General features: G+C 42.0%; 1 protein-coding gene across 1 annotated transcript in view; it reads left to right on the top strand.

Moving 5' to 3' along the window:
- CTNND2 (catenin (cadherin-associated protein), delta 2) overlaps positions 1 to 21,924 on the top strand; it is a 449,347-nt gene that overhangs the window by 245,015 nt on the left and 182,408 nt on the right. The window contains exon 6 of the mRNA XM_008568289.1: positions 3,294 to 3,477. Within this exon, the coding sequence (XP_008566511.1) occupies positions 3,294 to 3,477 (184 nt within the window). The remainder of the gene's footprint in view (positions 1 to 3,293; positions 3,478 to 21,924) is intronic.

Below are 21,924 nucleotides of genomic sequence, written 5' to 3'. Positions count from 1 at the left end.
GGGGACCGGCAACGGGATTGCAACCCTCGGTGCTGCTCCCATGCCTCACTCAGCCAGTGAGCAGGAACCGGTCCGCATGTGGGATCCGAACCCTCGGGCGGGAGCGTCGCCGCGCTTCCCAAGCGGCGCACTATCCAGTGCGCCACCGGGCCGGCCCCCCAACTTTTATCTTAATTAACTGTAGAAACTGCTGCATCTACACTTAGTTTGTCTCTGTTTCCAGATAATCTAAACAAAACTCGCCCTGCAACTGGTTTGCTGAATTCTGCCACATAACATCGACTTTGCCAAGTCTGTGTCTAGAGGTGACCGAGTTGTTCCTGATAGAGATTCCCTGTAGTTCTAATAAGTTACGGAAGCACTTGTGGGCTGCAGGTATAAATGACAACAGAAGGTTCAGGGACGTGGGTCAAGAGCTGTGATAAGTTCATTGGAATGTGACTCGCAGATGGTGCCAGCCTGAAAAGGTGGAATGAATGTGAACTAAGACACTTCTGTTCATGCACAATTCTAAATTAGTTTACACTGATTAATAACTTGATGAGAGAGGTGGAGATAGAACACTCCATGAAGACTTGTCTTGAATAGTGCCTTCTTTTTCATCCTTTTGCTTCTTGTGAGGCATTAGATTAGGCCTTCAGTTTTGCTTGGATTCCACACCCGCCACTTTCTTTCCCTATCTCTTTTCTGTTTGTTAGAAAACAGTAAAAATGGCTTTATTATCACAGAATACCTTTAAATCCTTTTAAATTCATTGCATGTAAAAATGCAAAAGTTTCTTTTGCTGTTTAATTTTTAGAGGAGACATATTATACAACAAAACATATTACACATATTTTAAAACATTTACAAGCTTCAATTTTCATGTGTTCGTATTTTCAAATCAGGATGTGGGAATGAAAAAAACTCACATTTTGTTTCTGTATATTTCATTATATACTTAGAAGAACAGATACAAACACTTATCGTGATATTCTTAAAAGTTATCCTCCAATAATGGGGTATATGTTAATTTCTTTTTAATGCACTTTTTGAAATTGAAAAATCAATTATTTTACTATAAAAAATAATTTTTTGCAAGACTGCGAATGAATGAAGGTGATCATTTTGATTATTTAGATTATGAAAATTTAGTGAAAAAATTTCTTAATGGATGAATACACAACTCTGTATTCAAATTAAAACAAGATAAATGCATATGTTAATATTCTTGCTATGTTAAATTACTACAAATCAGAATATATTTCGAGCACCTTCTGTGTACCATTGAGCATTTTTTGTACACTCAGTTTAGGATACTAATGGCAATACAAACATGCTCACAAAAGTGTATAGAGCATGGTCAATGCACGAAAGCCGTACTGGGCAAAATTTTTCTGTAAAGGGCCAGAGAGTAAATTGTTTTGGCTTTGTGGGCTGTACAGTCACAAATACTGAACACTTTCTTTATAGGACAAAAGCACACATGGAAAATATGTAAATGAACAGACACGGCTGTGTTTCAGTAAAACTTTATTTACAAAAACAGATTTACTCTCAAGTTAACCCCCTGTACTAAAAGATTGATTTATACATACTAGGTACCAAAAACATTTTGTTTCCTTTGCATTTCCTTAAGTAAAATTCCTAGTAAATGTTGTTTCTAATGACAGTTGGAAGAGTTGGTCTGTATAGTCACATTTTTATAGAACTTTATAGGCACTTTATTTTTAAAGTCACGTATATTTAGTTATTAACAGTCACGTATATTTATATAGTCACGTATATTTAGTTATTAACAGTCAGATATGTATTATTAATGCCCTTATATAGGTCAACATGTGAAATTCAAGGAATTAATGAAACAAATTTCAGAAATAAGTGTGTTTCTGTTTATTCTATTCATAACACAGTAGATGAAACAAAACTCTCATCTGGTTAAAATGTATCAGTAGCTTATTAAATAAGCTGGAAGTTGTGTTTCTAATAACAACTAAAATATTTTATTCTCCATATCTACAGTGTTGGTGGCTGCTTAGGTCGAGGGAGCATACAGTTCTTCTTTCACAGGAACATTTAATATTATTCTGTTTCTTTTCCTTTATGTGTACTATTCAGAACAAAAAATAGAATAATTTTTTAAAAGCAGTTCCAAATGACATAACATATAGGAAGTGCTTATGATATTTTCTAGAAGTAGTCTCATTTAAAAAAATATTTAAAAGGCTAAAACATTCCATCTGCCCTAAAAAATTTGCTTTTGGCTCTGCCTACATTAATTATTGTTACATTCTGTCCACTGCGGACATGCTCCCACTTTCTACTTCTCCCTCTCATGAGCACTGCTGTTTTAGTCCGTTTTGTGTTGCTATAACAGAATTACCTGAGACTGGGTAATTTATAAAGAAGAGAGGTTTATTTGGCTTACGATTCTGGGACAGCTGCATCTGGCACCGGCCTCGGGCTGCTTCTACTCATGGTGGAAAGTGGCAGCAGCCGGTGGGTGCCGGATCATATGGCGAGAGAAAGCATGAGAGAGAGAGGAGGTACCAGGGTCCTTTAAACAATCAGCTCTCGCTGGAACTAATAGAGGGAGAACTCACTCACTACCCCTCCTCCCCCAGGGAGAGCATTAATCCGTTCATGAGAATCCGCCCCCATGACTCAATCAGTTTCCAACACTGGCACATTGGGGATCAGATTTCCACATGAGTTTTGGAGGGGACAACACATCCAAACTCCATCAACTGCTTTCAGAGAAAAGCTATAAGCTATCAAAATGGTCACAGATGACAGTAAGTTTCAATTGCTTGTTGAACTCGTTGCCATCAGACCCAATGCTGGATCTCATGAGGCCCTACCCGATGGTGGCTGATCATACACAGGAGCTAAGTGAATCAGAGACCAAGTGTGGATACTGAGGCCGTGGGTAAAGCAAAGATGCTCTACCAGTTCATTTCAAATAACTTTCACATCTCATTGGTCCTGGTTGGAATTTGGGAACTTGGGTCCACTGTATGAAAAGTGTACGAATACCCTGGCTGAGAGCCTCAATTCGATCAGATCTCTTAACCGTGGCTACTCTTCATGATGTGACAAAGATAATCATGTCACAATTCTTCTACTCATATATATTTGCACAGCACGCTTTTAATGGGTTCACACAGATGTTCTAACATTAAGGGCATGCTCTAGGATGCATATCCACATGACGTTAATCCTTCCTGCCAGTGCTGTTAACTCCAGTAAGAAAAACAGTTTGAGATAAGAAACATTAGTAGCCACCAAAAGCTCTGTGTGTGTGTCTCTTGCAGGAGTCCTTTGGAACCTCTCATCATGCGATGCTCTCAAAATGCCAATCATCCAGGATGCCCTAGCAGTGTTGACCAATGCGGTGATTATCCCCCACTCGGGCTGGGAAAATTCACCTCTTCAGGATGATCGGAAAATACAGCTGCATTCATCACAGGTGCTGCGCAATGCCACTGGGTGCCTAAGGTCAGTCCTGTGTCATGCATGTCTCCTCTTGCTACTTTCCCCTGGGGTCCTGTCATCAGACACTTTGTTTTTTCCCATAACTTCAATCACTGTCTTACTAAGGATAAGACTGTCGTGGAAAGATGAATGTTGATGTGGCAATGGAGTATAAGAAGCTAACAAAAACCATTTCTAATTAGAAATGAAGAGCTAGAAGCATCTTCCACTGTCCTATACCTACACCAGTGTTTGACGTGATTGCTTCCATCTAAGGCAAAAAATAAACATTTTCATTACAACCAAAAATAAGTCATTTTCTCTGATTGAAAGCAATATTCATAGTAGTTTCACACTATATCATGCATGAAGAATAATCAAGCCAGGTCAATTGGTTGGGGACAGTCTATGACAGATACATAGGGATCTGGTTAGCTGCCACCAATAGCTACTTTTATTCTTTAAAAATTCTCCGTGTGACTGCAAGAACCTATAATTCTCAGAAACAAGTCTTTAATAAGGCCTATTCTGTTAAATGTTTTCTTAAATGTTGAAAGTTGCAAATGCGTTGTAATTCTCTTCTAATGCATTTTTACAAAAACCATCCCCCAGAAATCTATTGAGATTTCTTAGAATCCTCTTTCTGTCTTACTTAATTTTTGCTGTTAAGAAAGAACATAATAATGAAGATATAGTTCTTCTAAACTCTAGAAACTGTGCTCCCAAAGGATGTTGAACTTTGTAGCAAAGTTGGAAATCTCTGCTGGATGAAGTTATTGATGGGATGGAAGCAAAAAGAGATGATTAAAAACACCTAGCAAATAATTTATATTTCAAAAGTAAAATGTACAGGATTGCTTTAGCTGCCATTTTTCCTAGAGTTGATTGATTTCTAGGTATAAAACCAAGTCTCTACTGAGAAAGAACAGAATCACCTTGGTGACATTAATAATAACTATCTGATGAATATTCATCCCAGTGTTCTGAACCTCCAGTCTTGAGAGGGGTGTGCGTGTTTGTGTGAATGCATGTGCAGAGAATGAGGTAACGAGTCTGTCTCGACAGATATCTACACGCATGCACGAGCAGGAATGGGAATCCTCTGACAATTTTGCTTTTCCTCCAGGTCACGAAATAATGAACTTTTGACATGATTTCTCTGGATGGGTTCTACCATCAGCCAAATGTTTAGTTCTTCAAAATCCCCTATTGAGGCATCGATTTTATAACCACTTAAATTCTACTATCCTTCAGAAAACCCCTGCCCCATCAAAAGAAGTATAACACTTCCAAAGCTAAAACTGCAGGCACTTTGGACCTGTCACCTCCGATTTTTTCCATTCATCATCCTCTACTTACAAAGAGTGTCATCATTCCTAATAAAGACTGTGGAAAGAAGTGCCTTAGAATCATTTGTCGAAGTATGGTCAGTAAAGACCTGGTTAGCTCTGTCCCTTAAAATTCTCTCTAAATAATACAGTCGTATAATTATGTCTTTACAGATGTGCGCCACCACCAATAGGAGTGTAGATTCAGCATCATTTGATGAAAAAAGTAGAAGAAGCTAGACCCGCGTAACTCCATGGGTTTCCTTTGTAAATCATCTGGCTGAGTTTAAGGTCTGGGAAATGACCCAGGGCAAAGTTAGGCAGACTGGATGGCTATCTGTCCTTCTGCACATCTGCATGCACGAGCTTGACCCTTGCTGCTTCTGCTGCTGGCTAGGGGTGACCACATCATAGGAAGCAAAAAAGGCAGATGTTTGGCTTAAAAAGAGCTTTTTGTAAACCAAGTGGGTATCCTTAGCCAAGATGCAACCAGACGGAGTGATTTCCTACTTTTCTGAGTTCATTATGTGAGTGACAGAGGAAAACCCACTAATATATAGTGAAACTTGAACTTCTCCCTTAATTCATTAAACTTCTGCCCTCCTGCAAAACAAATTATGATTGCTCCTCTCTTATTTGAATGTGTTTATGAATCATACCACATTGATGCGCAAATTGGGCTAGGAGAGGAAGAAAATAGCCCTGGGAAAGGCCTAAAATGAATTTAGCAAGTAAAGACTGAGCAGGTGAAAGGTTTCAAGCAATTTCTATTATCATTTGCCATTTACTGAGAATCAATGTTGGCAACACACCAAACGATCACCCATGTCTATATCATGATAAAGATTGTAGATTTTAGTATGTGAATTTTCTTACATTCTTGGTTTTTCCAACAGAGCCTAGATCTTTATTCACATTAAAGAAATTACTTCCTCTGCTGCTCCTGCCTGTCAGCAGTTTTGTCCTGTGAGTATTTGCTGAGCCCCTGCTATGTTCTAGGAAGAGACCAGAGAGGCAGAGAGACACAGCAGCCCCCACCCTTCAGCAACCCATAACCTCATGGAGGAAGATGCACCTGTACAGTTAGCCCTGGGGTAATATCATGGTGGCGTTTTGATGCTCTGATTAGGATGGCATAAAAGGAAAAACTGGGAAGGAAGTGACTCACTCAGCCAGGTGTGGTCAAAAAGTTTTCAGGGATCAAGTGAGATTGGGCTACGCATAGAAAGGACCTCACCAGTGATGCAGTTGCAAGCTCTGGCAGACCTGGGAGAACTCTAGGCAAGTTTGAGATACATTGTCAGTGGAGACTGGATTTTTAAATAAAATTAAAATGAGTATTATTATTCTTAAAAATCCCTGTCGTCCAAGGACCTGAAAGTTCTGCTTCAAATGCATTGTTTATTCCCATATTCATTATGAGCTCAGTAAGCTCAGGGTTAGTAGGTCATGAAGCCGGTACCTGAGCCACATCCCGACTCAACCCAGGCATTCCCACTCTGCCACACAGACAGGAAACACAGTTATGAGATTGTTAGCAGATCTGTGCTTAAAGCAAGACGCAACGACCAACCAGCCAATGAACGGGCAGCACCCTCCTTTGTGTTGGTACTTTCATTTGCTTCTCGACATTTGTTTAAGTGGCATCCACTCAGACACTGTCCCATTTGCCTTTAGACGGTGCTTGTCTTCCCTGCTTCCTCCTTCGTACTTTCCAGTCTCCTCTCCTAACGTCTAGCGTTAAAGGGGGCAGGTAGCTTGGACAGAGATTGTCGCTTTGCCCCACATAAGTCCTTCCTCTTCACCTCCACCTTAGGTCTTCATATAGACAATTAGAGCTGTGGGTGGCCTTTTCTATTTTAAGATAAGACAGCATCTTAAGCCACATTCTAGATAATAAGGCCGACATTATTCTTCCAGTGCTCAGATGCCTCCGTTCTCTCACTGATGACTTCACGATGAATTGATATTTTTTGGCTTGTTTCTGTAGCTATATTTCAGGACTATATAAGGAAAATGAAATGTAAAAGATAATGAAGCTCTTTTTCTAGGATAGTATTTTCTAAACGAATGTAGCATACAAATCCAAGCACATGATAGATAAAAGTAAATATATCAGGTGATTCTCAATAATCATTACTTTTGATTTTTGTTCAGAGCAGGATTCAGACTTATTTATGTCATTTCAGGGTGGGAAGCCGAGGTTAAGGATTTAAGCAATTACTCTTCTTAAAGAGATCACCTTTTTATTTTTCGGAAAGAAAAACAATGTTACAAATGCAGATTGTACTGCTCTTAAGTGTCCAAAAGCTTAGCAGAGAGAAATTTAAGTTAGTAAAATACGCCTAAGCCTTAGTAAGCCAAATCTGAAAAGCTGGCCCTATCCTATCGTTAGACAATGTTATTCCGTTTCAATAGGGTCTGTCCAGTTCTTCGGCCTTCTCTTTGGCAGCAGATGCTCTGCCAGTATTGATGGTGGTGCCTTCCTCTCCAGACTCAGGAGAGAGGTTCACTCATGGGAACATTCTGGAGTTTTTGTTTTGTTTTGTTTTTTGCCTGGACAGTACGGGGATCTGAACCCTTGACCTTGCCGTTCTCAGCACCATGCTCTCCCAAGTGAGCTACCCAGCCAGACTCACGAGAGCATTCTGTGAGAGAGAAGAGAGACTTGCCTTTCTGTGCCTTCTCTAAAAAGGCCTGGTGGGTCTTTATGGAAAAAGACATATCGTGTTGACCTAGCAAAAATTTAAGCACATTTGAAATATAAAATGAAAAGTTAATGCCCTTAGTCCTTTTCCATTTAAAATTCATTTTGGGGTAGGGAATGGAATTTTTCGAAGGAGATCTATCTATTTGTTCCTGAAGTATCTGTCTGTCCCTGAGGAAAGAGGACAGAAATGAAAAAAAAGAAAAAAAACTCAAGTTTTGTTGGAGGAGCGCATTGACAGGAATGATGGTCCAGGCGCTGTCTACTCGAATCCCTCTCCTAACCTTGTCCCATATAATCATCACCTTCAACCACGAACATCTGTTGATGGACCACACAGCCTGAACACTGACCAGTGACGGTCAGACCAACTCCAACTGTGGACATGCTCACATTGGCTCAGGTCACTGTGGTGGGTTGAATAAATGTCATCCCCAAAATGCGTGTCCACCTGGAACCTTGGAATGTGACCTTATTTGGAAATAGGGTTTTTGCAGATATAATTAAATTAAGAAGCACTCATACTGGATTAGGGTGGGTCCTAAATCTAAGGAATGGCGTCCTTATAGGAAGAAGAAATACACACACACAGACACACAGGGAAGGTCATGTGAAGATGGAGGCAGATTGGGGTGAAGCAGCTGCAATTCGGGGAAAACTGAGGATTGCCAGCAGCACCAGAGCTAGGAAGAGGTAGAGACAAACTCCCCCCAGAGCCTTCAGACGGAGCATGGCCCTACTGGCATCTTGATTTCATTCTTTGAGCCTCCAGAACTGTGAGAGAAGACATTTCTATTGTTTTAAGCCATGCAGTTTATGATATTTTGCTCTGGCAGCCCCAGGAAACTAATACAGTCACCCAGTAAGAAACTGAGAAGGGACCTACAAAGTCAGGGGAGCCACCTGAGGACACAGCACAGGGGAAAAAAAGGAGTAAATAACTCAAAGAAGCTGCCCGTTTCCAAATAGTGCCCACACACGAGAGCAGACACCCCAGAGAGGGAGTTGCCTTTCACTGTGCCCAAGGCCATTCCCTCCACAGCTCAGGTGCAGAACAAAACGTTACCTGTGGCAGGTTGTGTTCTGCAAGCCCAGATGTGGCTGCCTCAGCCAGAGAAGCTTTGAACCCAACCTCATGACAGGCCATTAGTAAGTGTCTCCACACACGTGGGTCTGGTTTCTGTGTGTTCTGCTCTCATTTATAAGCTGACCTTCCCGTTCCCTCCTAACTTTGAACTAGCTTCTGAACATTTCATGGATTTGTCTGATACTATGGACAGCCAGAAGTCATCCTAGGTTCTTACTCAGAGGACATGATATGATAGATTATCATTCAAGGAAGTCAACTCCAGCAGCTGTGTACAGAATGAATGCTTTCTGGATTTACTATGAAACACCACTGCATTTCCCATTAAAGTATCACAAATCAATACCCTAAAGATCCCTGTCTTGGCCATTATCTTCACTTCAGAGTGAACTGCAGGTAAAGCCTTGCTGAGCATCCTTTTTTACCTTTTAATTTAACAGCTAGCTCAATAAAACTGCTCTGGTCTACATTACTGTATAGCTGTGTTATATTTAGTTATGGATACTTGGGACTTCTCTCCAGCTGAAGTGTGTGATTAAGCCTGGCTCTGCAAACTTCCACAGCTCATTTCCTGGTGCTGCCAAGTCGTTTATTTATTTTTATTATTCTATTCCCACTTCAGCATCTTGTCCTGAAGGACAACAATATACAACCCTAATTTTTTCCATCTATCTTTGTGTACACAAGAATGTTATTAAGCCTGTCAAAGGATCTGCACTGCGCCTTAGCTTATGAGTATAATTAAACTCAGACCCTCAGTTACTCATTTTAACCCATATAATGGCTGAGTGCTTGGTCCCATGGTGCCACTAATTCTACAGTGACCTTGGGAAAACCCCGTCACAAAGTAATGCTAATGATAATCATGCTCTGGCTGGAGAACTCCAAGGACATTTATTTTATCTGATTTACTCTTGCAGTAGCCACAGGTGAGAGGAGAAATTATTACTATTTTTATGTTAAGTTCAGATGGTTGCCAAAATTATTCATCTGTTAAAAAGAATCTTTTTTACCAACTATTTTTAAAGTGTTGTATAATGAGCTCTGGACTAGCTTACCCAGTCTCCACCAGGCGAAGGGTCTTTGTCAGCTGAATCAAGCACTCTTTGTCCTGGTTCTTGAAAAGGGAAAGGCTTCTGTCTATGTGGATGCATGAACAGACGCACACTCACCGCTCACCCCACACCCACCCCACCCCCACCCCACCCATTTTTCCACACCTGGTCCTAAAGCAGAGGCAACTCTTATTCTGGGCAGTTCTTTGCTCCTGATCAATGCATCACAATCATCACATCAATAGGGATGTGATGTAGTTTTCTGGCGCCATGACTCAGCAAAGTAGATCCTCATCCAAGAGTAGGAACATAGTTCAGTGGGGTGCACAAAGAGTAGGGAGTCTCAGGAGCTCATCAGAAAGGATGGTTGATGTATTAGTCTGTTTCTGTTGCTTATAACAAAATATCTGGAATGGGGTAATTTGTAAAGAAACAGTATTTATTGCTTACGGTTTCAGAGGCTGGGAAATCTAAAGTCCAGGGAACACATCTGGTAAGGGCCTTCTTTGGTGATGACTTCAGTGATGCTGGATATCACATGGTGAGAAAGGCAGGTGACTTCAGTGATGCCAGTTATCACATGGTGAGAAAGGCAGAAGCAAGAAAGAGCAAGAGCTTCTCATGCACTCTCCTTTTAAAGCCAAGGGAACCACGCCCATGACCATCCTTAAACCATCAGATAGATTAATCCATTCACTATGACATGGTCTTCGCAGTCCAATCACCTCTTCAAGGCCCCGCCTCTCAATTACCATAATAGATTTCCCACCCTCAACAGTTACAGTGGGGATTAAGCTTCAATAAGTTTGACAGGACATTCAATCCACAGCAGTTGGCCGCACATCTCAGCTGAGGGTCAGTCTCCTGTGACACGCCCTCAACACTTCTGCTCACTTTCTTCCAGCACAGTCAGAAAGAGGTGGTGGTTTATACTTGGGTTAGTCAGCTGGGGCTGCCATAACAAAGTACCATGTGGCTTAAACATCAGAAATTGATTTTTCACAGTTATGGAGGCTAGAAGTTCGAGACTAAGATGTAGGCAGGGCTGGTTCTCTGAAGCCTTTCTCCTTGGCTTGTAGATGGCTGTCTTCTCCCCATGTCTTCACATGGTATTTTCACTGTGCATCTGTGTCCAAATGTTCTCTTCTTACAAAGGCACCAATCAGATTGGATTTGGACCTATGCTAAGGACTACATTTTAACTTAATTACCTCTTTAAAGACCCTCTCTCCAAATACAGGCACATTCTGAGGTACTAGGAGTTAGGAATTCAATGTGTGAATTTTAGTGGGACCCAATTCAGCCTGTAACAATGCTATAATAGTTCACTTTCACTGTTTGTTCTCACTTTGAGAAATCATTTTTAATAAATTAAAACATTCTTCAAGATCATGTTGACCAGTATGAAGCATGTTTGATTCATTATATAATAAAAAAGAAAAGTACTTATTCCCTAACCTAAAAAAAAAAAAAGAAAAGAAAGCTAATGTTAACTTTAGTCTCTGTTTCCAAGTGGAAGTGATCATGAAAATATTCCATAAAAAATGTTGCACATGCAGGCTGACACGTTATTTTTCTGACCTTTAAGAAGAGGTAGTCACCCACAAAACTCCATGAAATTCCCTATATAGCAACATAAGAACTATAAAGTCCAATTAATGAGTTGGCTTTTGAGTTGGGGTTTGCATACTAACTATGTTGTCTTATACTTTAATGAGATCAATAGTTTGATTTAACAATAACAGAGGTCTCTTAGAAAATCTCTACACATATTTATCTTAAATCCTAATTGTTGACTTGTATACAAAATGACCTTTGATTAGGAATCAGGAGGTCTGCATCTGCATCTGAGCCCCAGCTTTGCTACATCTCATCCATTGTCTGGAAAGAAACTGGGCTACATTATCTCGGCCTCAGTTTCCATGGCTGTGAAGGAAAGGTTTGGCCTAAGTGCCCTTCATAAGATAAAGAAGAAAATGTGAGGCATGGTCAGATATTTATTAGCTGACCCCAAGCATTCCCTAAGCTGGGATCCCCAAGTGAGACATCCCCAAAGTGGGGTGGCCCTGTTGAATACCACAGGCTCTAGGATCTGGACCTGGCCTTACCTGGTCAGAAAGTAGACTCAGAGCTGCAAGATCATCAGGAGGAAATTAGGTTTTGGTTTAGCACCTACTAGCACCATTATAAGGCTGTGTTTCTTTAATATAAAGCTGTGTCTCATGCAGCTGCCTCAGTAACCCAGTGATATAGGGATTTCTATTCCATTTTATAAATCTGGAAGCTGATGCTCATAGGGCAATGGTAACTTGCCCCAAGTCATGAGTCAATGAAGGTAGAGGGATGTAAATCCCAGGGTGCATGATGCCACTGCTGGGTTCCTCTCACTCTGCTGTGTTCCGTAAGACAGAGACAAGCAGCAGCCCAGTACACAGTTATTTACACTAAGAACAAGCATGCTAGCTCAGTTTAGATCCTCTGAGAAGCTGATGCCAAAATGAAATTAGCAATCCATACAAGATATTTAATAAACACCTGAGAGGGAAAATGGGAGGGAACCAGAGGACCTGGAAGAGCCATTAAATCATGATGCAGATCTGAGCCGAAGAGGAGGAAGGGAGGGAGGGAGGAAGGAAGGAAGAAGGTTGGTTGAATAAAAATGTCTCAGACTCTAGAGGAGTTCAGCAGGACATTACAGAGTTCTTGAGGCCAAGTCATCCTTCAAAAGAGTCCTGTATCTCCCAGGGACATGTTTGCCTAATCACTGCAGCCAGCTCAGTCACTGGCTGGGAGCATGCTTGGGAAACAAAACCTTGGCATGAAGGCAGACACAGTAATGTGTTTCAGGGTGCAGCAGCCAGGGCTGTCAGTCAGTGACATTCCCTCAATCAGAAATTTGATGGGTTCATTTTCTCAGGCAACTCATAAGCCTAATCTTTGGCCAACACTTTCATTCTCTGTAGACTAACCCCGAAGTGCTGCTGCAGAATCAGGAAGTTGCTTGGTGCATTCCAAACAAGAGGAGATAGCTCTGTCAACTGGAAGTTTTGTTCTCTCAACGTATTTTCTTTCGAGCCCTACTGTGTGCCAGGCCATATGGTAGGTGCTGTGGCCGTATGGAGGTCAAGTAGACGAGTCTGGAGTTTGCAGTTGAAAGCACCGCACCATGTCCTTAGATGAGACAACCGACACCTCTCTGTCCACATTAGGCTGCCCACACTGGGTGAGTTGGGGAACGTTTTCCCGAACTCCTGCCTCAGAAAACAATGTTTTTCTTTCAATATCTACATGGCTGGTCGACCTTCCTCTTCCTGATACATTCTTTCAATATAAAAGCTTTTTATCTTTAACTGGTTACAGTTTATATCTTGTAGCCCTTTTACTTTCTGTCTTTTTAGGGTTTTGCATCTCTTAACATTTTCTATTAGGAAAAGCCTTAAAAAACTTTTATTTTTCAATTCTTTCAGAAGCCCTTTCTGCACCCCTCAAAAGGACTAACTATAATTGTACAAAGTTCTTCCTGATGTTTATGTCCCGTGAAGTAGTAATGGAGATCATTTCTTGTGAAACATTATTTTGTTTCTCTAAGCTAGAAAAAGTGAGAGCATAATGATTTTGCCTTAAAAAATAAATGATTGATATAAAATACACCATCATGCTATTTCCTCTTAAAGTTTCCATCACTTATTTCCACAAAATTTGATCTACTTAATTATGAAAATTTGCAGGCTCGCACTACAACTTGTTTTAAATTATCTATCCTATAATTTGGTTGCAAATATGGGCTTCTTTTAAAAGGAAAAGCAAATATTAAATTTTACCTTTTTATTATGAATAGTCATTCTTCCTATTACAATATGAATATTCAGATCTTTCCATTAGTGTGAAGAAATTACTTTCTTTAAAAAAAGATTCAATGAAAAGGTTCAATTAATTCCCAATTGGTATACAATGTTGTTTAGTATAGTATTTATTCCCATAAAAAACATTGGGTTATGGTGTGTTGCTCTCTGATAAATCAAAAGCTGTTTATTCTTAAAATTCCTCATAATTCCATGCTATTAAGAATATAATTATTCTTCCTGCCACCTCCCAGATTATCTCATGTTGTATAAGAAGTAGCTTCCCTGGTGGAGAAGCGAAGAAACAAATCTATCAACCACAAGTTGAAGAAAGAGCTCACTGAACACTCTCACTTATTGCTTACACACTCAGCTTCTCCAATATTTTAACACATCTATTTTCATGCCATTTCTCCTTTCCCTTTTCAAAATGGCATTGCTTGAAGATAAGTAAAGCCAGCCTTTATCAGAGTTGGGACAAAACGCCCAATGAGCTGAATACAGTGCAAAGAAAAATAGGCAGCGTGCACGTGGAGCAAGCCCCATTCATCGGTGTTCAGGGAAAGTCTCCCACCTGTCGGTATGAGAAGCACAACCCGTGAGAGCCACGGAGAGCTTTCACCACGCGCCAGTGCCGAGATCACACCTCCTGGTCCCGCTTGTGAATTCACAGTGAAGAGCTCGATGCTAAAGTCTTCACTGCACAAGTACCTCTTGATTCTGTCACTGCCCAGGCTCTTTTCCTTGAGTCTACTTGGTCCTTAGTTAACCAGGAATATTTGGAAAAAAATTTAGTTGTTCTCTAGTTGACCAAGAATATTTGAAATAGAAGAGTAGGAAAGCCTCCATTGCCATTTGGTTCTCACTGGCCCGTTTCCTGGGTCACTGACTTTGTCAGGTCGCCGTGCAGCAGGTGCAGAAGTCCACACGATCTGCCTCTGGGCATTTGGCAGCTGCAGGGTGAAGGCTGGCCAGGAAGCACAGTTCCCTGAGTTCTCCTCCGTCGTCCTTTGGAGCTGTAACAGGGAGGAGTGAGATGTGGGGTCTCTGATGGCTGATGATGGGGGCTGCGAGGAAGCAGAGGTGCATTTGGGGTCAGCAGAGAGAACCAGGACTTGATTTCCCTCAGAGCATCACAGAGCCCTTGATGGCTTCTCTGTGGTGGGATCTTCATCTTCTCATAGAAAGCTACTCATTTTGAAAACAGAGATGTGAGACTCTACTGAAATTAAAAATCATTATTCCTTAATTCTTATGAGTAAGTCCTTGTTCTGAGCTGGCAGACGCTTCTGAAAGTACCAATTAAAAAGTTTTCCTAAAGCAGAGAAAAGCCAAAGGGAGTACAGCCCTGTCCACATTTCAAGATTGGTCTACACGGTTTAAACAAAGCAGCAGTGCTTAGTAGTAATATGTGCAAATAGGTTGACAGCCTTCGACACTGGATGTTCAGGGCAGAGTGCTTTCTTGTCTGTATTATAAATTCGTTTTCAGTTTTTCAGTCTGCTGAGTAAAAGGACAGACATGCCAGGACTTCAGATTAGCCCTGCTTCCTTCATTATTGTTCCGTAGAGGTACAAGTACATCATTATTCCCCGTTAACAAGCACTAAACTTGCAGGGAGGATATTGTGCCGTTGATGCACTGACTGGGGCTAATGAATCCCAACAACTAATTACATTTCTCTTAAGGTAAGTTGTTACCAGAAAGTAGCAGTGTTAGCACAAAGATTTTATGTGAGAACAGTGGTGTCCAGGAAGAGGCAAGCTGATTAATCAGCCCCCGTAATTCTCCATAATAGTCCTGTCTGGATTTTCAGGTCCCAACCGTTGTTCTTCCGAAGGTTGCATTTTGCCTAACCTTATTTTGCACCAACAATGTAATTGCTAATTGCAGGCTAATTTATGTAAACAAACGAGGGTCCTGCCGAATGAAAATGTTGTCACCGTGACTGGTACTGACTGCTCTTAGAGCTCTCTATTTTGCACAAGTTTGGCTCAGGTGCATGAAGCAAATAAAGCTTCCTGCAAAAAAAATATATATTATTTCAAGTAAGAAAAAGCATTGTGTCCTTTTAAGGCCTGCAGGAGACGTGGTGTGTGACCTGTTGCATTGCATGAATGGCCACATGCTTTGCAGCAGACTGGTTTAAGTCCTTTGCTCAGAATCTGACAGGGCCTAAAGGGCCGTATTTCTCCTTAACATGTATGAAAGCAGTGCTGACAAGTTTCTTCCTAGAACATAAAGGAATTTTACTTGTTTTTCCTCTTCAGGCAGCACTGTCATCCTGGCTAGCAAACATTATTAAATGTCATTTGTCTTTGATCCCAGTCTTCCTAAGCAACTGAAATAGATTAAGAGGCCTGTGCTTTCCGAATCAGATAGACCAGTGTCCTCAGCCAGAACTTGCAGGAACAGGCTCACAAAGGAGCTGATTCTGGGGCTTATTAGGACTTTCCAGGGCCCATTCCTATTTGAGAGGAGATCATTGAGACAGATTATCCTCTCGTTGCCTCTCAAGCACCCAGCCGCGATCCCCCACTTGCTTAGATGGAGACCTTTGGAAGGCAACCTGTTTGAGCACCCTCCCACAGGGACCTGAAGGGGGCTCAGAAAGGCAGTGACAAAGCACCTGCATGGCCACAGGGGATGCTGTTGGAGGAAAAAGTCCCCTTACATCATACTTCTCAGGGCCTTTAAGCTTCCTCCTGTTTCTTTAAAACTTACTGAGCTATGAAGACTTTAATTCAGGTGAAGCCAAAGGCCAAGGAGCACAGTGAGCCACAAAGATCAAGATCAGATTAACCTGGCCTGCAGGTGACTCTGGTCTGCAGCAAAAAATGAGTCCCTGTACCCAATGGGAACCTTCTGTTTTGACTCTATCATGACCCCCACCCTCACCCCCAGGCATTTCATCCTCTACCCCTTTTTTCCTTTCATTTAAAAAAAATTCAAATGAAATTCACCTAACATAAAACTAACCATTTAAAAATGAATGTTTCAGTGGCATTTAGTACGTTCAAAATGTAGTGTAAACCACGTCTATATAGTTCCAGTATTTTCATCACCCCAAAAGGAAACCTCATGCCCATGAAGCAGTTGCTCCCTGTTCCTTCTTCTCTGGGCCCTGGCAGTCACCAGTCTGTGCTCTGTCTCTGGATGTATCTATTCTGCATATTTCATACAAAGGGACTTATAGAATATATGGCCTTTATGACTGGCTTCTTTCACTTAGCATAATGTGTTCAAGGGTCATCCATATTGCAGCATGTTTCAGTGCTTTATTCCTTTTTATAGCAGAATAATAATCCATGGTATGGATATACCATAATTTGTGTATCTGCTCCTCCATTGATGGACATTTGGGCTGTGTCCACACTTTGGCTACTGTGAGTAATGCTGCTGTCAACACGTATGTAGAGGGACATGTTTTCAATTCTTTTGGGTATACACCTTGGAGCAGAATTGCTGGATTGTATGGTAACTCTGTGTATAATTTTTTAAGAATCGCTGTTTTCCACAGCCCTTCCCTATCCTTTTTGAGTGTCTACCTCCATTACTTTTTCTGTTCTGGACTCTTTCTCTCACATTATCTTTTTTTTTTTTTTTTTTTTTTTTTTTTTGGTCCCCTCATTCCAGAGGAGTTTTTCTCCAGCTGCTGGATTTTTATGGCCATTTGTCTTTATATCACTCTCCCTGAGTTCTGAGAAGAAAGGAACTACACAAATGTTGCAGTTTCCCTTTGAAACTCTAAGAACTGGTGTCAACCCATTTCAGCTATTTGGATAAAGTCTCCAGCCTCACGTGGGATCCCTCTGCCCTTCTCTCACTGTGTTTACTGTACTGGCCTTTGCCTTGCTATGTTCACTGAAGTATTTTCCACCTCAGGACCTTCGTACATGACTTCCAACACCTGCAGGATTTTATTCCCTCCTCTTCACATCCGTATCTCAGCTTAAATGTCTCCTATTCAAAGAGGCCTTCCTTGACACTCCCCTCCTGTGTAAATTAGGCCTTCTCTAATCCTTTTTAAAGCACTCTGGGCTTTTGGTCCAGACCTTCTCACAATTTGGAGTGATGTCCTTGCCTGTGTGCTTGTGTGTTCAAGGTCAGTTGCTCCACAAGCTCATGATCTCCACGAGGATCACGTCTTTTGTTATTAATTTCCTGTCCCTAGGACAACATCTGGCACCTTGTTGACACCTGGTAAATAGCTCCTGAATGAGTGAGTAAATGGATGAACCAGTGAATGGCCCTTCTCTTGCTGCTGTGCCGGCTGCCTAATAACCATCCTGAGCTAATTATCACCCATGCAAGGAACCTTTCAACTCTCCTGGTTGCCCACAGAATCTTCCCAGTTGCAGAGATCACTTTATTTGTGTGATCACCAGTTACCACATGCGATGAATCTCTCAGTTAGAACCACATACCTACTTATTTTCCTGTGTGGGTGTTTGTGATATTTCTGCTAAATGAAACCACCGCGTCAAGTAGTTATATCAGACAGCAGAATATCTTTTCTCTCAGGCAGCCTCCTCTGGCCCGTTTAGTACATTTTGTCCTCGTAGTTTTTTCATATTGACCTTGGTTCTTATGATTCTGAATTCTTTATCCACCTCATTTGAAGAAAGCTGTTGGAGTATCACTTCATCAGCACAGTCAAAAAACCAATAAAAAATATCACTATAGTGTTTATGGACCAAAAAAGACACATCTTTTTGATACCTCCAATCATCACTTAATTCTCAGGACAACTTTATCAATGATGTTGTTGTTTTTCTCCAAGTTTAAGTAAGAAGAAAGTGAAACTTGGAGAGGTTTAGCAATTTGTCCTGGAACTCATGGTAGGAAGTTATGAACGAAGATTTAAACTGGGCTTTCAGAATCTGGACAGAAATGCTTTTCCCGTGATGCTGCTGTCCTAGACTCAGCCCATCAGCACTAAACACTGCAGCGGTCTGCTCCCTCCCATTAATAATTAGAACAGCCATAACCATCTCTTTGCCTCCTTCTTGGCCAAGTACTACATCAACAGCTTAGACAAAACGGATGATGTCAATTATTTCAACAAACATATTGAATTTCTAGTGTGTTCCAGTAGAAACAAAGATGAATAGGACATGATACTTATGGTCTAAAAGAATACAAGGAAACCTGAACCATGGTGCATTATGGGTGCACTTAGTGCCATAAAATAAGGTCCACGCAGAATTGCTGGAAAGCCCTGGGTGAGGGAACCATGGATTCCACCTGGAAAACTCTAGGGAGACACCCCAGACCTGGGACGAGGGAGAGTTTGCAGGTGAAGGGGCAGAAGAGAAGAGTGGTCCAGAACAAGGGCCCATGTGCAGGGGAACACGTTGCGTGTTTAGGGATGGCAAGTGGCTCAGTGTGACCAGCCAGTGACCCAACAGAATGACCCAAGAGGGGAAAGGCTATTGGGAGTTGATTGTTAAGAGTGTGGGGGAGGAGGGTCATTTGGAGGAGGCTTTTTTATTTTATTATTTTTTGGAATAGGAAAAAGTAAAGACCATTTAATAGTTAATCAATAAAAGAATACCCAAAATATTTATTTACAATCCTATACAGTACATCACACTGTCATTGAAAAGAAATTAGTATTTTCTGCATTTACATTTTATGTAATACCAGTAAATTTGAGATTTTCAACCATCTTATGCACTTTCCCTAGGCTTTTTTTTTTAATTTAATTGGAACATAGTTGATATCATAGTACATATCTGTGGGGTACAGCATCGAATATCAACACATGTGTGCAATATGTGATGTTCAAATAAAGATAATTCAAATATTCAACATTATACAGTGAGGTTTCTTTATTTTTGTAGACCACATGGAACCCTGGAAGCTTGGTTAGCAGGAAGAGACTCAATGTTCCTTGTGCTGTAGAAATGCAGCCGTGCTCACAGGTTGGAGGGTGGATTAGAGAGGTGGGAGGGACAAGGGGGAGGGATCGCAGAGCTGGCAGAGGGACAGGTGGGACCCGTTGGAGCACTGGCCCCATCTGCAGATCCTGGACTGTGTCCTAGGTGTTGCAGTAGGAGCTTCAGTCAGACACAGGATCTTTGAGATAGGTGTGATGTTGATACCAGATGTCTGTGCAAGTGTAAAATCCAAGCGTAGAGTGGCAGGCATTCACATCCAGATCTGCCTGGAACCCCACTAGCTGTCTGATCCTGGGCCACTGAGGTAACCTCTCTGAGTCTCAGTTTCTCCATCTGTGAACAGAGATGGGCCAGTCATACAGGGCCAGGAGGAGGGTGAGGTTGAGGGAGGCTGAACTGAGAGAGGTCAGATCCTGCCTTTATTTTTAAATTTTGATAATATGATCACCATGGATTTTTTTGCATTGATTTTTAAGAAAAAATATTGCATTAAGGTATTATTTAGCCTAGCAATGTGAATGTGCTTAATACTACTGAACTATACATTTTTAAATGGTTGAGATGGTAATTGTATGTCATGTGTATTTTACCATCATTTTTAAATCGTACATATTATTTATGGTGCTTAATGAGTTTTCTAGTACCGCCTTAAGTTTTGTACCAAGGTGAATGCCTTGCTTGCCTCACCCAAGTCTTGGCCTTGCAGTCATGCACATAAATTGCTTGGCACGTGGCCTGGTCAATAGGAAACTCGCTTTAACTGATGGCTGCTGACTCTGGGCCATAGACTTTCTGCTGAGGCAGCCATCATGCAATTGTCATGAAAGTCTTGGGAGCTTCTGGGAATGATCAAGAGAGAGTTAAGGACTGAATGGTAGGTCCCCTTCTGCACTTTGGGTACAGGATCCTACACAGATCTCTTTCCTTAGAAACATGTGTCCACTACCAGGAGCTAGGTACCCCAGAGAAACCACCTGTTTGTCACCTTGATCATCTCAGCCTGGTGGAGGCCCTGCTTTCAGGGAAAGGATGAGGAGGCAGCCCCCTTGGAGAAATAGAACTTCTTCCCACAAACTCAGAAGTTGCCTGGCATCCCCTAAAACCTCATCCTCTGTCTCCATTTGTTTAGAACAAAAAGATGAGCCACAAAGTCTCGACATCTCCTATGTCAGTAACCCACAGTAACCCTTACCTTGACCCACTCCACCCCTCATGCTCCAGGATGCAGGAGGGCACCAGATGGGTCCTGAGAGGAAGAAGCAGCTATGGGTCCAAGTGGGGAGAACTGGGCTTCAGCCAGGCAGCCTGGACCAGAGGCAGTGGGAGCTCGGGCCACATCCTGAACCTTCCCGAGCCTCTGTAAGCCTCTTTTGCTTCACTGATGCCTCCTTGGATCTGCTCGTGGAAGCCCCTTGTCAGTGCAGACCTGGGGATTGCCCCCTTGGAAAAGGTGGGACTTGAAGGGCTGACAAATCCACCCCACATCACTGCCTCCCACAGTCCCCAGGTGGCCTACTGATCAGTTAGCTCCAACACATAAGCAATCTCAATCAATGGATGTGAGAGCTTCATCACCCACCAGCCAGACAACTCCCTCTCCCTGCTGGGGACTCCTTTGAGTTAAACTACCCTCCCCCCTAAAATTCATGTGTTGATATCCTAACCCCCAGTACTTTAGAATGTAACTTTATTGGGAAATAGGGTCATTGCTGATGTACTTAGTTTAGATGAGGTTGTCACGATGGGTTCTAATCCAGTATGACTGGTGTTGTTATAAAAGGAGGAAATTTGGACACAAAGACACACACGTAGGGAGAGCACCATGTGAAGATGAAGATGGAGATCAGGGTGAAGCTTCTAGAAGCCAAAGGACACCAATGATTGCCAGCAAACCACCAGAAACTAGGAGAGAGACAGAACAGATCTTCCCTCACAGCCCTCAGAAGGAACCAACCCTGCTGTCAGCTTAAACTTCTAGTGTCCAGAACTGCAAGACAACAAATTTCTATAGTATAAGCCTCCCAGTTTGTGGTAATTTGTTACGGCAGTTCCAGCAAATTAATTCAGCAGAGAAAGTGTGTAAGAAGAGTTGGGGGGCTGGCCCGGTGGCGCACTGCTACAGTGCGCCGCTTGGGAGCGTGGCGGCGCTCCCGCCGAGGGTTCGGATCCCACATACAGACCGGCCGCTCACTGGCTGAGCGAGGCGTGGGTGCAACACCGAGGGTTGCGATCCGTTGCCGGTCATGAAAAAAGACAAAAAAAAAAAAAAGATACACTTCTCTACGGAGGAAAGAAAGGAAGGAAGGAAGAAATGAGCAGGCCTGAGGAGATGCATTTTGACCAGTCCTTCCCCAGGTGATTCTAATGAGCAGCCAGGTGTGGGAGCCGAATCCCTGGCTTCAAGGCTCCATGAGTCTCCTTCCAGCTCTAACATGACTTTATTCCATGTCAGTTGCTGTTTTCATCTTTCCCTCTTTGACCGAGTTTAGCCCCAACCCAATAAGACATCCAAGTCCCTATCACGGAAATGTCTTAAAGAACCCTGCTAG

The sequence above is a fragment of the Galeopterus variegatus genome, unplaced genomic scaffold (assembly GCF_000696425.1).
Source record: "Galeopterus variegatus unplaced genomic scaffold, G_variegatus-3.0.2 Scaffold394, whole genome shotgun sequence".
Classification (NCBI taxonomy): domain Eukaryota; kingdom Metazoa; phylum Chordata; class Mammalia; order Dermoptera; family Cynocephalidae; genus Galeopterus; species Galeopterus variegatus.
Note: the sequence above shows the minus strand (reverse complement) of the source record. Positions and strands in the feature narration are given on the sequence as shown.